At 43.4% G+C, this 15,769-nt stretch overlaps 1 protein-coding gene across 1 annotated transcript in view; it reads left to right on the top strand.

The window, feature by feature from the left end:
* The window catches only part of PTPRT (protein tyrosine phosphatase receptor type T), a 1,166,895-nt gene that overhangs the window by 757,763 nt on the left and 393,363 nt on the right, over positions 1-15,769 (top strand). The window contains exon 9 of the mRNA XM_042230145.2: positions 6,149-6,258. Within this exon, the coding sequence (XP_042086079.1) occupies positions 6,149-6,258 (110 nt within the window). The remainder of the gene's footprint in view (positions 1-6,148; positions 6,259-15,769) is intronic.

Genomic DNA, 15,769 nt, shown 5'->3' with positions numbered 1-15,769 from the left:
AAATGATATTTTGTCTTGAGATAAATGTATATATTTATAACTCCAAATAAAAATGAAGAATGAGTAACATACAATTTAGAATAATATCCATTTTTTATTGGCGTATAATTGTTCTCCAATGTTGGGTTAGTTTCTGCTGTACAGCAAAATGAACCAGCCGCATATATAAATGTGCCCCCTTTTCCTTGGACTTGCTTCCCATTTAGGTCACCATGGAGCACTGAATAGAGTTCCCTGTGCTACACAGTCGGTTCTCATTGGTTATGTGTGTTACACGTAGTGGGGTATGTGTGTGAATCCCGATCTCTGAGTCCATCCCACCTCGCCCTCCCCGCCTTGATAGCCAGGCATCCATTCTCTACGTCTGTGTCTGTTTCTGCTTCACAAATACGTTCATCTGTACCATTTTTCTATATTCCATAGATATGCATTAATTTATATTTGTTTTTCTGACTTAGTCACTCTATGACACTCTCTGGGTCCATCCATGTCTCTGCAAATGGCACAGTTTTATTCATTTTACCTGCTGGGTAATATTCCATTGTATATATGTACCAGTGCACTGTTTTTTGGTGGGGAAGAGAGGAGTTGAGGGTGAGATACATAGGATGCTTCCATGATACAGTGATGTTTTATTTCTTAGAGTGGATAGTAGGTGCATATGTGGTCATTACATAATTATTATTTAAATATCCATTTGTTATACATAATTTTTCTCTATATTTCATAAGAAAAACTTCTTAATTTAATACAAAAATAATATGAGCAAAAGTAACAAAATCCTAGGAATGCAGTTTATAACAAATGAAAAAAACATAACTTTTAACTGAGAGACATAAAAAGAAACATTAATAAATGTGGATTAATACAGCATTACTAATAGAAGGACTCATTATTAAAGAGTATCCTTTGTCCCCCGGAGAAGTGAAGAGTGTAACTGAAATTACAATTCTGATGGAACATTTCGAAGTTTTGTAAAGTTATTCCAATATTCCTTCAAAAGACTACTCGCGTAGTGATAGTCCAGAAAACTTTGCGAAAGAATGATGGTATTTGGAAAGGACCTGTTCTGCTGAATATTAAAATATGTTATATCAGCACAACAGAGAGATACTGTCGGAATAGAAGCTATGACTCAATGAAATAGAACAGAAAGCCAACAACATATGCTGGAATATAAAATAATTTAATGTGGTAATAAAATGGCATTTTAAATCACTGGGGAAAGTTTTGACTGGTCAATTTATTGTCCTAAGAATATTGTCAGGAACTCTAGTTAGGTTTCCACTTTGTACAATGCATAAAGTTGGTCCCAGATGGATTAAAATGTTAGGTTTAAGAAGAAAAAGATGGGAATAAAGCATGAAATAGAAAGAAGAAAACACAGATGACTGTTCATCTGGGTTGAGAAGGAAAATTTTCTCTGAGCTGGTGTGGAAGGAAAAGCCCAGGTGGGGGTCCCAGCTTGATGCTCCCCATCAGAATCTGCAGCCCATAGACCTTTCCTTTCCTTAGTGCAGAGCACAGGCACCTCTCCATTCAGCATTCTCTTCCCCTCTTAAAACTTCTCCCAGTTACTGATGAAGCTCCTCCTCCAGGACACCTTTGGTGAATAATTCCTTTCTCTCTTCTCAAGAAAGCAAGAGCCATTCAAACACCACAACCCCCTTCTCCAAAGCATCTGTGCATTTTCTTCCTCTTCTCTTGTCTCACAGAGGGAAGGATGCTCTCTTCCCACCCACCCCTGCCCCAGCATTTTGAGGACCCTACTAAAATCAGTTATTTCCTCTCTCTTTCCCATCCTTCTACTTCTTACGTCAATTTCAGATTTTCCCTAGTTACCTTGAATCATGCCATACCTTCTCCCATCTTTGGGAGGAGCGGTACTTCGGTTGCATGTCTCATTTCTGTTCCATCTTGCATTCCCTTCACCTTCACAGCAAAAATAATTACTTGTCTCAACACAGTCCCTCAACTTCCACTCTTCTCCCCCCGCTAAACAACGGCTTGATGCCGATGTTCTTGAATTCCTCTTGGTCAGCGCACAGATAACTTTGAAGACACTACATCCAATGAGAGAATGTAAGGTTGCTTCTCACTCAGCAGCATACCTGTTACAGTAACTTCTTGAGCCTCCCATGGCTGCTTCAGTGACAACCCACTTGCCTGGTGTTTTGTTGCCTCTATGAATACAGCTTCCCTGTTTCTAAATTTCTTTGTTTTCCTCCTTGAGGTTGGAGTTGCTTTTTGCCTTAGTCCTGTACTTGCTACTTTTGTTCTCTTCTGCTGCGAGATCTATTCCCTGCCCCTGGTTTCAGTGTCTAAATATTGCTACTCACCCCCTACTCTGCTGGTACTCAGCACTGCTCCACATACTCGTCCAATGAGTTATGACAGAACTGAGCTTGCCAGCTTCCTTGCCATCGTCCTCTAAGGTTTCTTTTTATGACAACCCCCTGATCCATCCTATTTGTGTAGAACAAAAGAGCTGGGGTCTTCCTTGATACATCTCTTCCCTCCATCACTACCAAATCATACATGCCCCCCCGCCCCCCGCTAAATTTCTGACACAGTTGTGTTCTCTTCTACATAACCATCACCGTGGTCCAAGATACCATCTTTTCTCCCCAAGATAATGTTTTTCCTTCCACTTTTCCCCCATAAAGCCATCCACTACACTCTTAACATCCACCCTCCCCATGCTTGTCCTAATAGCTTCTTCTTACCTATAGACCCTAACTTACTTTCCATGTATTATCCTGACTAAATAATATGCCAGACTAGATTTTCTCTGCTGCTGCTAAGTCGCTTCAGTTGTGTCTGACTCTGTGCAACCCCATAGATAGAAGCCCACCAGGCTCCCCCATTCCTGGGATTCTCCAGGCAAGAACACTAGAGTGGGTTGCCATTTTCTTCTCCAGTGCATGAAAGTGAAAAGTGAAATGGAAGTCGCTCAGTCATGTCCGACTCTTAGCAACCCCATGGACTAGAGCCTACCAGGCTCCTCCATCCATGGGATTTACCAGGCAAGAGTACTGGAGTGGGTGCCATTACCTTCTCTGAGATTTTCTCTACTGATTACAATTCTTCCAACACCTTGTGTGTTTACCTCAAAATCCTAATAATGACTTTGAAAAACTAATTATGAGTGCAATTATTTATTTAATGTAGTTTCCCTTTATAGAATACAAGCTTTATCAAGGATTTAAGTATGTCTGTCTTTGTTATTGGTGTATCTGTAATGTCTATCACCAAGTCCCTTGGTCATATCAGGTGTTGAATAACTATTTGTAGAAAGGATGACTGGATAAGGAAAATCAATAAGAGATCTGAATACTTAGAAGCTTCTACATACCTAAAAGATTTATAAAGCAAATGAGGAACTGACCAAAATTATTGTAACCTATGTAAAAAAGCTTAAGTCCTTAAAAATAGATTATAAGTCATAAGACAATGATAAACAGAAATGAAGAGCCACGCAGGAAAATGAGCACAGGGCGTGGAGAGCATGTTCATAAAAGAATCAATGCAAATAGCCAATTAAATGGAAAAATCTGCATTCTCTGATATTCTGAAAAAGATACACATGCATACACAATCTTTTAAACAGTCATTGTTGGCATGGGTTAGGAATCGACATATTCTTCTCTTTGGGGAGCCCAGAATGGTGCAAACTTTCTGGAAGGCAATCTGGTAATATGTATCAAAAGCGTTAAAGATAAAATAATCCATCTGTTTTGACCCAATAAATTAATTTCCAAGAATTTATCTTAGGGACATCAGCAGAGTTGCATGCAAATACTTATTTGTAAGAATGCTTATTACAGTGTTACTTATAATCATCAAGAATTCAAACCAACTTTAATGCCCAATAATAAAGGATTGGTGACTAAAATGGGGCATATCCTGTTCTAAGCAGCCATTAAAATGCATGGCCCCAAAGAGCATCTAAGGATTTTTTTAATATTTTTTTATTTTTTAATATATAAATTTGTTTTAATTGGAGGCTAATTACTTTACAATATTGTATTGGTTTTGCCATACACTGACATGAATCCGCCATAGGATTTTTTTTAACTGTAATTTGTTTAGCTATAAAAGAAGGTCATAACACAATATGCAAGGTAGGAGTTTAATTTTTAAAAATAAAATATGTATATGCAGAGACATAAAGTGACTAGAAAAAATATCTACAGTTACGGGGATTAGAATGATTTTGTTCTTTTTAAAAACCTTTTTTGTAGGTCCTTAATATTCAACAAATTCTGTGTATCATGTCTGTAATGAGAAAAACTAAATATATTTTAATTTAACAATAGGGAACTGATTGCAACATATGGCTGTGGCTATATCTAGAGAGGCATAGCATGATGATTAAGAGTATATGCTTTGAAGCTCACAGACAGGTGTTCAGTTCCCTCTTTACAACTTAAGAGCTGTATGACCTTGAGCAAGTTATTTAATTCTCTCAGCCTTGGTTCCCTTATCAGCACAAAGGAGATGATATACACTGGGCAGAGCTGTTCTGTGACTTAAATGAAATAAGGTATGTAAAAGTCTGATCAAAGAGTAAGTGCTTAATAAAAAAAAACACCTGCCTTTATAATGCCAAAATATAAATAGATTCCATAATGATTTGCATGAATTCATGATGCTCTAGGGAGTTATAATGGGAAGTTTGGGGAATCATTATTTTATGGTTCAGCATCTTCCAGGCTGTCATAATGATGGTGGAATTCAGCAGGAGGATGATGGCAGGAAGACTTTTCTGGGTACAGAAACTGCCCAGGAAAGGTTTTGATTTAGGGCAAAATGCCGGCAAAGGTCATTGACTCACCTATGAGTCCAGCCAGCAAATGGTTATCATGCGTCTACCATGCGGCAGGCATTGGAGACTCAGCAGGGAGACAAATAAGCTGCATTCCTGGAGCCTTCTAATTAGATGGCGGTTTCAAGGCACATGGTTCCTGGTGGATTCAGGGATTAGGAAACTATGGAAGCACTTCCTGCAGTTGGAGAAACCTTGACAGGTTTAGAAAAATGATAGTGAAGTTCATGTTGCACTCCTCAAATACCAGTCCTAAGCCAAGAATCCAATTCCGGGATCCCACCTGTTGGCAGGTCTGGGGTCTAAAGATATCCTCTTAATCGTGGTCAGCTTTAGTTCCAGGATAGACTTGCTCAGAGTCTGCAGATGAAAAGCCATTGGCCTTACAGGAAAACAGAAAACTGTGGCCCGTGCGTCAGCTCTAACCTTTGCCTGTTTCTAAAAATGAAGGGGATTTTTTCTTGGCACACAGATATGCCCATTTGTTTATGGATTGTATGTGGCTGTTTTTGTGTTACAAATACCAAACTGAGTAATTTCAATAGGGACTCTATGACCCACCAAGCCTACAATATTTATTATCTGATGCTACATGGAAAATAGATGGGGAAACAGTGTCAGACTTTATTTTTTTGGGCTCCAAAATCACTGCAGATGGTGACTGCAGCCATGAAATTAAAAGACGCTTACTCCTTGGAAGAAAAGTTATGACCAACCTAGATAGTATATTCAAAAGCAGAGACATTACTTTGCCGACTAAAGTCCGTCTAGTCAAGGCTATGGTTTTTCCTGTGGTCATGTATGGATGTGAGAGTTGGACTGTGAAGAAGGCTGAGCGCCGAAGAATTGATGCTTTTGAACTGTGGTGTTGGAGAAGACTCTTGAGAGTCCCTTGGACTGCAAGGAGATCCAACCAGTCCATTCTAAAGGAGATCAACCCTGGGATTTCTTTGGAAGGAATGATGCTAAAGCTGAAGCTCCAGTACTTTGGCCACCTCATGCAAAGAGTTGACTCATTGGAAAAGACTCTGATGCTGGGAGGGATTGGGGGCAGGAGGAGAAGGGGACGACAGAGGATGAGATGGCTGGATGGCATCATGGACTCGATGGACGTGAGTCTGAGTGAACTCCGGGAGATGGTGATGGACAGGGAGGCCTGGCGTGCTGCAGTTCATGGGGTCACAAAGAGTCAGACACGACTGAGCAACTGAACTGAACTGAACTGACAGAGTAATTTTGCTGACTCCCATTCTAGGTCATTGAGGCTGGGAAAGTAAGATGAAAGGTGGCATCAGATTCCTAACTTGCTTCCTTCTGTAGTTCCAGGAGCTGTTCCTCTAGAATCCATCCAAGGGGGCCCCTTTGAGGAGAAGATCTACATCCAGTGGAAACCTCCCAATGAGACCAATGGGGTCATCACACTATATGAGGTAAGGAGGCCACTTTGGCTGTATCACTTGGTTTTATTCAGTTTACTTCAGCCTGGAGTTGGCAGATAATACTGCATGTAGAAGCTCCATCAAAGGCATAAAGGTGAGTGAGACACAGCGAATACAGAAGGGTTCTGATAGTGTGATGGGAAGCAAACACAAGGACATCAACTGAGCTGTCTCGATAGCCCTGATGACAAAGGAAATTGGGTGTATCATGCATTGATGGGATTCTTCATCTCTTTAGCAAAGGAGTCAGATTGTCCTGGCACAGCCAAAGCAGACCCAGGCCTGGCAAACTGTCCTCTGGAAAGTCATAATAGTCACGTGATGCTCATGGTACCAGTATCAATCCCTGGGCTTCTGAAAGGATCCCAGTGTCATTCTCTAAGCTAGGAGTATATCATTCTTGAGCTTTAACATTGCTTTGTGGCCAAGGCATATTGTATTGCCACCTAGGTGATAGTGTTGAAAGCCCTTCTCCCAGGATTAGCAGGGCCTTCTATCAGAGATAGAAATAGAATGTCCTTGGACAAGACAAAATGCAGCCTCCCTGAAAACTTGCAAAATTAGAACAAATGATAGACGCTCATTGCAGAGCAAAAGCAAATAAACAGTAAAACTTCAGTAAGGCTGATTTAGCAAAATGCTAATAGTAGGATATGGGCAGGATTGACTCTCTTCCCACCCCTTATATTCTGAGATACCATGAGACTGTGATTCGGGTACAATAGAAACACACAGATTTGCAGATGGAAGGGCATGGAAAATGAAGCTGGAAGGATGGAGTCTGCTGTCTTCGTAGCTCTACCTCAGTCTCAAGGGACCCTTGCCAGGTTCTTCCTCTCTTTAAGCCTCAGTTTGCTTATCTATAAGATTGCGGGGTCGGCGAACAGTGTTAATTGTTGCTTCAGGGCTTCTCTGAGGAGTCTGAGGGGGGAATGGTGATAAACATCCCAGGCTGAAATACACTATAAGCTCACGGAGGGACTAAAGACTCTGGGTGCTCGTGCAGAAGGGTACACCTGTTGAGAGTGAGCCTTAGGAAGAATATCACTGCCATAGGGAAGATGAACTCTGGGGAGGAAAGTCAAAGCGTATTGATGAGGAAGAAATATTCAGGGTGAATCTGATGGACACAGAGATTATCTGGAGAGACACGGACAGACCTAAGAGCTCTCTGAAGGAGGAGAAAGCTGTCAGTCATGTACAGAGTGGTGGAGAAAACGCCTTCAGGAAACACCTTATGCCCCTCCACCCAGTGTTTCTCAGAAGCAGAGCTCTCTAACATCTCCGTCTTGGACCATGGGGTTGGGAGAAGCATCTTTCCTGGGGATGGTGCTGAATGAGAGAGGGTTTTCCTACTGATGGACCTTGCCTAGGACACATTCATGACCTTGTCAGGGAAGAGGGCGACTAAACAGTCAACTAAAACAAAGCCCAGTCATTTAAAAGCTACACAGTGTTCTTTGTAAAGCACAGGGCACACACTCACATACACATAGATGAGCTAGAGATATACCACCTGCTCTTTGTAAAGCAAAGGAAAAGGGCCCAGGACTTAGAGAGATAAAGTGCTTGGTGGTGTTGTATAAATAGCTCTCAGTGGCAGATGTTGAAGACTTTTGGAATTCACAGGCCAGTAAAACCTCAAATGTTGTGGGGGAACCAACATAGAGTATTTTACCATGTTTTATTAACATCATTTTACAAAAGACAATTACAAAAATATAGAAAGTACATAATCTCAGAATAAAAGGCAGTCCTTTAAATTGAATACATTTAACTTTATGGGCAACTCATTATGATCACCTTAGTTTTTTTTCTTATTTTGCCTTGAATTGAGGACACTTCTGGCATTAAAAGATCCTGGTTCTTGTACCTACCTGCATTTGGAAACACTGGTTGAGGCTGTGCTGCAGGAAGAGGCATATCCCGGTACAGATTTTTTTTTTTCCTCAGGAGCAATATCCCTCTTGCTCTAATCGGATTATGCACTGGACTTGGTTATGAAACTCTGGATGATAATTCCACAGTAAGAAGAAATAGATGGAGAGAGAACAAAAGAGCAAACATAACTGTGACTTAGACACTGTTTGAGCAGTCAATGCCCTGAAGGTACTACCCAAGTCAGGTTAGGCTGCTCGCTGCTCCAAAGCCTGTGCTCAAGAGAAAAACACTGGCTGGAAGGAGAAGGTTGGTTTACTTAGGAGGCTGGTAAACTGGGGGAGAAGGCAGACTCATGTCCAAAAGCCACTTCCCCCTGCAAATTAGGGAGGAAGAGCTCTTAAAGAGGAGTTTCAGGAGTGTATAGGTGGAAAGAGGAAATTATGTGCAGGAAAACACAGTGATCTCTGATAATCATCTTAGAATTGGTCATGTTGGTCATGGGGTGGTTGATTGGCATACTGATTTTTTTTTTTTTTCCTATTCATTCATCTGTTGGGCTGTGCTGGGTCTTAGTTGCAGCATGTGGAATCCAGTTCCCTGACTGGTGATCAAACCTGGGCCCTGCTGGGAGGAGAGTCTTAGCCCCTGGCCAGGGAAGTCCCATTTTAATTGTTTTAAGGACAACTAATCTTCAGTTCTAGGGTCAGTTTGTTCCCATTTCCTTGAGGCCAGTTCTTGGAAGTATGTCAGGTGGATCAGCTTATGTCATGACTGCAGTCTGGCCATCATATATTAAGTCAACTTCTTCTATCTGAATAATAGTTCAAAGAATGTAGGTCAGAATACCATCTGTTGGCTCTTGAGGAAGTACTCAAGGTCCTTGATTTTGCTTAATGGCTAAACTCTTATTACTTCGCCTTAGTTGGTTGCATTCCTTTGTTTCTGCATTTCCTCACTTCTTTGATTAAATTTATTCTTTGGCTACAGTTTTTCTACAGACATGAGCCAGACAGATAATATGGAGGGGTGGGGTCAGTCTTGCGAAGGCCCCATAGGGTCCTGCTCTGTTACAAAAGTGAGGACCCGATATATATCATACATGGTCAGGAGCTGTAGGCACAAAGGTGCACCCGGGTGAAAACAGCGCTCCCTTCTGTGCACTTCTCTGTGAATGTTCAAAGACCAGTTGCTGAGATGCTGGCTTTCCTATGAGAGTGCTCTACTAGAAACAGCTATTGTAAGAAAACTTCATGTTATTTCTTGGCTGCTTCTTGGGCTGTAATAGAGAACCAGAGCTGCCACTGTCTGACTTGCTTGAGCATTTAAGGTTACCTTGTGGGAATATGCCAAAGTTCTTGGATGATGATCTGAAGGGACCTAAGGGATGATGACCTAAAGAGAGGACCTGGGCTTAGGCCTTATATTTTGACCATTAACGTGGCTGAGACCTTGAGTGTCACAAGCCAGTGAAGCCTCAGAAGGTAAGAATGTTGAGGTCAGGCAGCCTAGATGTAAATCCCATGCTGTGTAAACTTGGGTACATTAAGTAACTGCTCATTTACACTGCTTAATAACCGCAAATATATGTTTAGTACTGTGTTTGGCATTTAGAAATAGCACTGATAAATGTTAACTCTTCACATTACGTAAAAATGAGGCAGTGGAGCCTTGGAGAGGTGAAATGTAAAGACCAAGGGTATACAACCCTTGGGTCCTGAATTCAAGTGCGAATGTCTTGCCTGTTTCTCAGTGTGGACCAGCAGGGTTGGCTCTATCTGGAAGCTGGTTAGAAATAAAGCATCTTAGATCTTGCCAGACTTCCTGAATCAGAGTTTTCATTTTAACAAGATCCCTAGTTGATTTGTATGGGCATTAAAAAAGTTTGAGAAGCACCTCTCTAGACTTCACTATCTTTAGAAAGTTTCAGGACTTCCTTGTGGTACGATGGATAAGAATCCAGCTGCCAATGCAAGGGACATGGGTTTTATCCATGGTTCAGGAGGATTCCACGTGCCATGGAGTAGCTAAGTTTGTGTGCCACAACTACCGAGCCTGTGTGCTGCAGCTGCTGAAGTCCAGGCGCCCAGAGTCCGTTCTACACAACAGGAGAGGCCACCATGATGAGAAGCCTGCATCCCTCAATGAAGAGTAGCCCCCATTCGCTGGAACTGAACTAGAGAAAGCCTGCACATGGCAGCGAAGACCGAGCAGCCAAATAAATAAATAACGTTTCAGCAACTGATAAGAGAGTAGGGCCCTCTGAGCAGAAAGATGGGGCATCTCCTCCTCTCAGCTCAACCCAATCCTGCCTCAGACAGTAAGCAGGAGACCTTGTTTTTAAAGACATTTATAACAGAATACGTGTTTATGAGGCAATTTCCAAATTTAATTAGATGAAACCAATTTGATTTTTTTTAATGAGGTTCTGGTTGTAATTTCTAGAGAGAAATCCATAAATTACAAATCACCCTCTCCTGTTCTCAAAAAGTTTGTTTTGTGGCAAAGAAAAATCAGACGACACAAGTGGAAGAGAAATCCAGGATTGTCAGTGCAGTCCTGTGTACAGCCTTGGACTCCAAAAGGCAAAAGCCAAACAAATGAGGGAGGGAAGAAGAGTTGTGACTTTGTAAATAGTGTAAAAATTGTTAATTGCAGCAGGTCTAACTAGTATGTCATATGTTAAGATTAAACTTCCTTTCCCATGGGTCCATACCACTTCCGGAACCACTTTTCCCCTCCCCCAGAAAAAAAGAAGGCGGGGAGTGGCTTCCCAGGTGGCCCTAGTGTAAAGGATCCCCGTGCCAATGCTGCGGTACTCAAGAGAGGCAAGTGTGATCCCTGGGTTGAAAGACGGGCTGGAGAAGGAAATGGCAGCCCACCCCAGTGTTCTTGCCTGGAGAATCCTATGGACAGAGGAGCCTGGTGGGCTACAGTATGGACATGATGGAGTGACTGAGCCCACACCTGAGTCCAAGTCTTGGCCCATCCTTGGACAGTTCTGCCCTCCAGATTCAGAATGGCTGCGATTATGTCTCATCTGTTCTCTGGGCTTCAGTCCCCTCTTTGTAACATGAAGGTGTCATACTGTTCTAGGGTAAAAGTCAAGAGAAAAATGAATCTACATCAGACCCACAGAACCAAAGTTTTATACCTCATTTTGTATTGGCTCCACTGTTCAAACTGTGCCTGTGGCCAGAGATTCAAAGCCAAAGCAGCCGTGACGCTCACTTGAAGGACAGTAGCCAATGTGCAAAGGCCCTGCGGTAGAATGACTGGCTTGTCTGAGAAAAGGAAGGAGGTCAGGAAGGAGGTCACCAGACTGAACCATGGTGAGCAGGGTGGACAATGATGAGGCCATGTGGGGAGCGGGTGGGCAGGGTCAGACGATGCAGGGTTTCTAGAGACTGCGCTTTGTCCTGAGAGGAACAGAACACCCAAGGAGGATTTTTAAGCAGAGAAATGAAGGAATCAGATTTACATTCCTAAAATACCACCTGGCTGTTGTGTGAATAATGGCCCTGGGCACATAAGCATCTCAGGAATACTTGGGAAATCTGCCAGGAGGCAAGGATATTGAACTCATTATGATACTGCAGTGTTGTTGTCTGGGAAATTGCATGCTGGGCGGGCTGCTGTCCGTGGGGGTGCAAAAGAGACGTGACTTAGTGACTCAGCCCCAACAATAGACACTGCAGTGAGGGCTCAACTATTTATTGGAAGACCCTGCATCCAGGTGGAAGAGGGGAAACTTTGTCACATCTGCTTCTCCCTTGTTGCCTCTTTGTGGGCTTGGATGGCTTCCTTTAAGGCAGTAAAGATAAGATAAGGAGTTTTATCTTGAAGAGCTCCTTGGAGCCAAGACTGTTAGATTCTGACCTCTAGCCCTCAGGGCTGGGAGCTGAAACTGAAGCTCCAGTACTTTGGCCACCTGATGTGAAGAGCTGACTCATTAGAGAAGACCCTGATGCTGGGAAAGATTGAAGGCAGGAGGAGAAGGGGACAACAGAATACAGAATGGTTGGATGGCATCACTGACTCAATGGACATGAGTTTGAGCAAGCTCCAGGAGATGGTGAAGGACAGGGAAGCATGGCGCGCTGCAGTCCCTGGGGTCACAAAAGAGCTGGACAGGACTGAGTGACTGAAAAACAATAGCAGTCCCTAAGGGCTGGAAGTCCAATGGCTTCCCTGATGCTACCCCAGAACCATGCAGCAGCTGATTCTTCAGCAGCCACGCCCTCTCTCCCTGCCCACTGGAGCCAGCCTCGCCTCTACTGCAAGCAGCTTGTATCAGAATGCATGGTCCCTGGCCTCAGATCTCAGCAAGGTGACAGAGAGTGCGTGGAGAAAGGTCACATCAAAGGCCTCATGTCTACACACCAGCAGATCAGTGTCACCTAGGAGCAGGTCAGACATGCAGTAACTCAGGCCTCAACTCAGACCAACTGAATCAGAGCCTGTGTGTTAACCAGATGACACACGCATATGACAGTGGGAGAAGCTCTGGTCTAAGACACTTCCTAAAGTGTCCTAATCTGGATCTGGAGAGCTCTGCTTGACACACACCCACAGTCCTCAGGTGAGTAATGTGGCCACTAAATGAACTGAGGGATGTGCCTGCTTACAAGGGATCCAAAGAGCTGAGACTTTGACCAGCAATGTAAAAACCATGCTCTTTGCATAGATTCTTCTGGAACCCTGCTTGGGTCTTTCTTTGTGCCTCAGACAGTAAAGAGTGTGTCTGTAGTGTGGGAGACACAGGTTTGATCCCTGTGTCGGGAAGATCCTCTGGAGAAGTACGTGGCAACCCACTCCAGTATTCTTGCCTGGAAAATCCCATGGACAGAGGAGCCTGGTGGGCTACATTTCATGGGATTGCAAAGAGTTGGACACGATTGATGGACTAACACATACACAGGGCGTCCCGATCAGGGCCTATATGTGAAGAGGGCTGGCACGGCCCTTTCCGCTCCGACTCTGCTCCTGTGCACGACAGGACTCCCTGAAAGCAGACCAGGCAACTGCAGACAGGCTCACACAGCCCAAATGTGGTCACAGGGGAAACAGTCCAGCCAAACAGTTGCCTAAAAGCTCCTCAGTAAAATCATTTAGAGGCAAGCTGTTCAGAGTTCACGAAAAACAGTAATCAATACGTGTTTCAATTCAATTAGTTTTTCTCGTCTCTGTCCAAAAATAAATATCACACAGTGTGAGGGAATTGGGCCAGAAGATGTTACACTGGCAACTGGGTTAACGATGTGTGAAAATATTTAAAATGCAGACATGTGAAGCTTCCCAGTAAGCCTTTATGTTTAGCAGTCAAAATCACCAAGTTTCTAATTACAGTGTATAAATCTGAGAAGCTTAAACGGAATGAGAGGACCCTAATGAGGCAGGAATGGGTGTCTTGATTATGCTAGCGTTGATTGACATTTATCTTGCAAGCTATTCTAGGCGCCTGGTGTTCAGAGTTAAATAAAACACAGACTTCGCCTCCATAAAACAATGTGGCCTTCCTGTGCCGAAGCCCCTTTGCAAGGTAGGCTAGCTCAGAGGGTCATCGATATTTTTCTGGCATACAGATGGTTGCATTTGCTCTGAACAGAAAGCACAGGCCCCAGGAATCAGCATTCCATGAGAGAGCATTGCAAGAAAGCTGAGTGCGTGTTCTGAGCTAGAAAGTAGTTCTGAACAGGACTGGGGCAGACACGTGTTGATGGAGACAGGGGCTGCTATATGGATGAGCTCAGAGCAAGCTCTCAGAGGTGCCGGGAGGTGCTCGCTTCATGTGGGTACTCAGACTCACCTCTTCCTCCCCTTTGGCTTGGCCACGGTGGCCTCTCAGGGCTCACTCACCCCAGGCATGCAGATGGCTCTGGTCCACAGAAGGTCAGTAGGGAGAATGGAATGTGGTCCTTGATGGGCAGGAAGCCCTAGAGGCAGGAAATGGAAAACCCAGCCCAAAGCAAGAATTTGCATAATTCAAGCTGGATTTCTGTTAATTAAGATGCATAGTTTGCATAATGCAGGCAGCTAGTGGGTATAAATTGAGTCAAGCTGGTAACCAGGATAAAAGCTTTTGTTTCTTCTGAATTCTTTAAGCCATAAATGTAGGAATCACCATTCTTCCCCACTTGCAACACATCAAATACTCTAGAAAGTTCTATCTCTTCTCTTCTCCTTCTAGTATAGACAAAGGTCAGGTCACACGGCCCCATCTTCAACACCACCACGTTCTGAACACTCATCTGATGCCTAACCCACTTCAGAACTTCTCTGTGCATGCTGCGTCCACACTTCCCTATTTCACTTTCATACACTGTACCCAAACAGAACATCTTGAAAGGTAAATACAGTCATGTTGTTTCTCTGCTTTTGCCTCAACTTAATTTTGGAGCCTTGAATGGTCTGGCCCCTCTAACCTCATTCTGTGCCTCTCCTCCCACTGTTTTCCGTGTACCAACTCCTCTAGCTTTCGAACACTTTCTCAAGCTGATTGAGTTCTTTGCAGCCCATGTGATTGCCGCATTTTGTTAATGTCATCTCTTCTGCCTAGAATACATTTTTACTTCATATTTCTTAGGTTCCTACCTATTCTTTACCCCCAAGAGGCTTTTACCCTGAACTCTCCACTTTATCAAGCAGTTTTCTTATTTCTGTCATATTATTTTCACAATCTGCACTCGCTTTGTTGGTATGCTTTAGGATCATCTAATCCCCTACTGGACTTCAACCTCATAAGGCTATGGGCCATGTGATGGTCCATGTATGTGTCATCTTGGCTGGGCCACGAGGCCCAGATAGGTCAAACATTATTCTAGATGTTTTTGTGAGGGTGTTTTTGGATGAGTGGACTTTGAGTGAACCAGATTGTCCTCCATAATGTGGGTGGGCCTCGTCTAATCAGCTGAAGCTCAGAATAGAACAAAAGACTGAGCTCCCCCAAGCTAGATGGTACTTGCCCACAGTCAGCCCTCCAAATTGAACTGTGACACTAGCTCTTCCCTAGTTCCTCAGCCTGATGGCCTTTGGTCCTGAACTGATACTGGCCATATTTATTTTTGCTTTTTAGTGTGTCCTCCAATACTCTTGCCTGGAAAATCCCATGGATGGAGGAGCCTGGTGGACTGCAGTCCATGGGGTTGCTAAGAGTCGGACACAACTGAGTGACTTCACTTTCACTTTTCACTTTCATCCATTGGAGAAGGAAATGGCAACCCACTCCAGTGTTCTTGCCTGGAGAACCCCAGGGACAGGGGAGCCTGGTGGGCTGCCGTCCATGGGGTCTCACAGAGTCAGACACGACTGAAGCGACTTAGCAGCAGCAGCAGAATCTAAAAGAAAGTTTGCACATAACATGTGCTCAATAAATATTACTTACATGAATGTGTGGATTTGTACTTTATCTTGATAAGGGGTAGTGGTGAAATCTTTGTCTAACAAGTTTAGTGGTTCTCACGCCTGGCTGAAGATTTAGAATCATACCTTGACAACCTCCAGACGTATCGATAAATACATATGTAGGTAGACACATAAATGGTTGGGTTTAGGCATCATTACATTTCAAATAAATCAGAATCTCTGGGGGTGAGCTTCTATCCAAATGGGCTTTTTAAGAAGT

This window comes from Ovis aries, chromosome 13 (genome assembly GCF_016772045.2).
Source record: "Ovis aries strain OAR_USU_Benz2616 breed Rambouillet chromosome 13, ARS-UI_Ramb_v3.0, whole genome shotgun sequence".
Taxonomy (NCBI): domain Eukaryota; kingdom Metazoa; phylum Chordata; class Mammalia; order Artiodactyla; family Bovidae; genus Ovis; species Ovis aries.
This window is presented reverse-complemented; position numbering and strand designations above follow the sequence as displayed.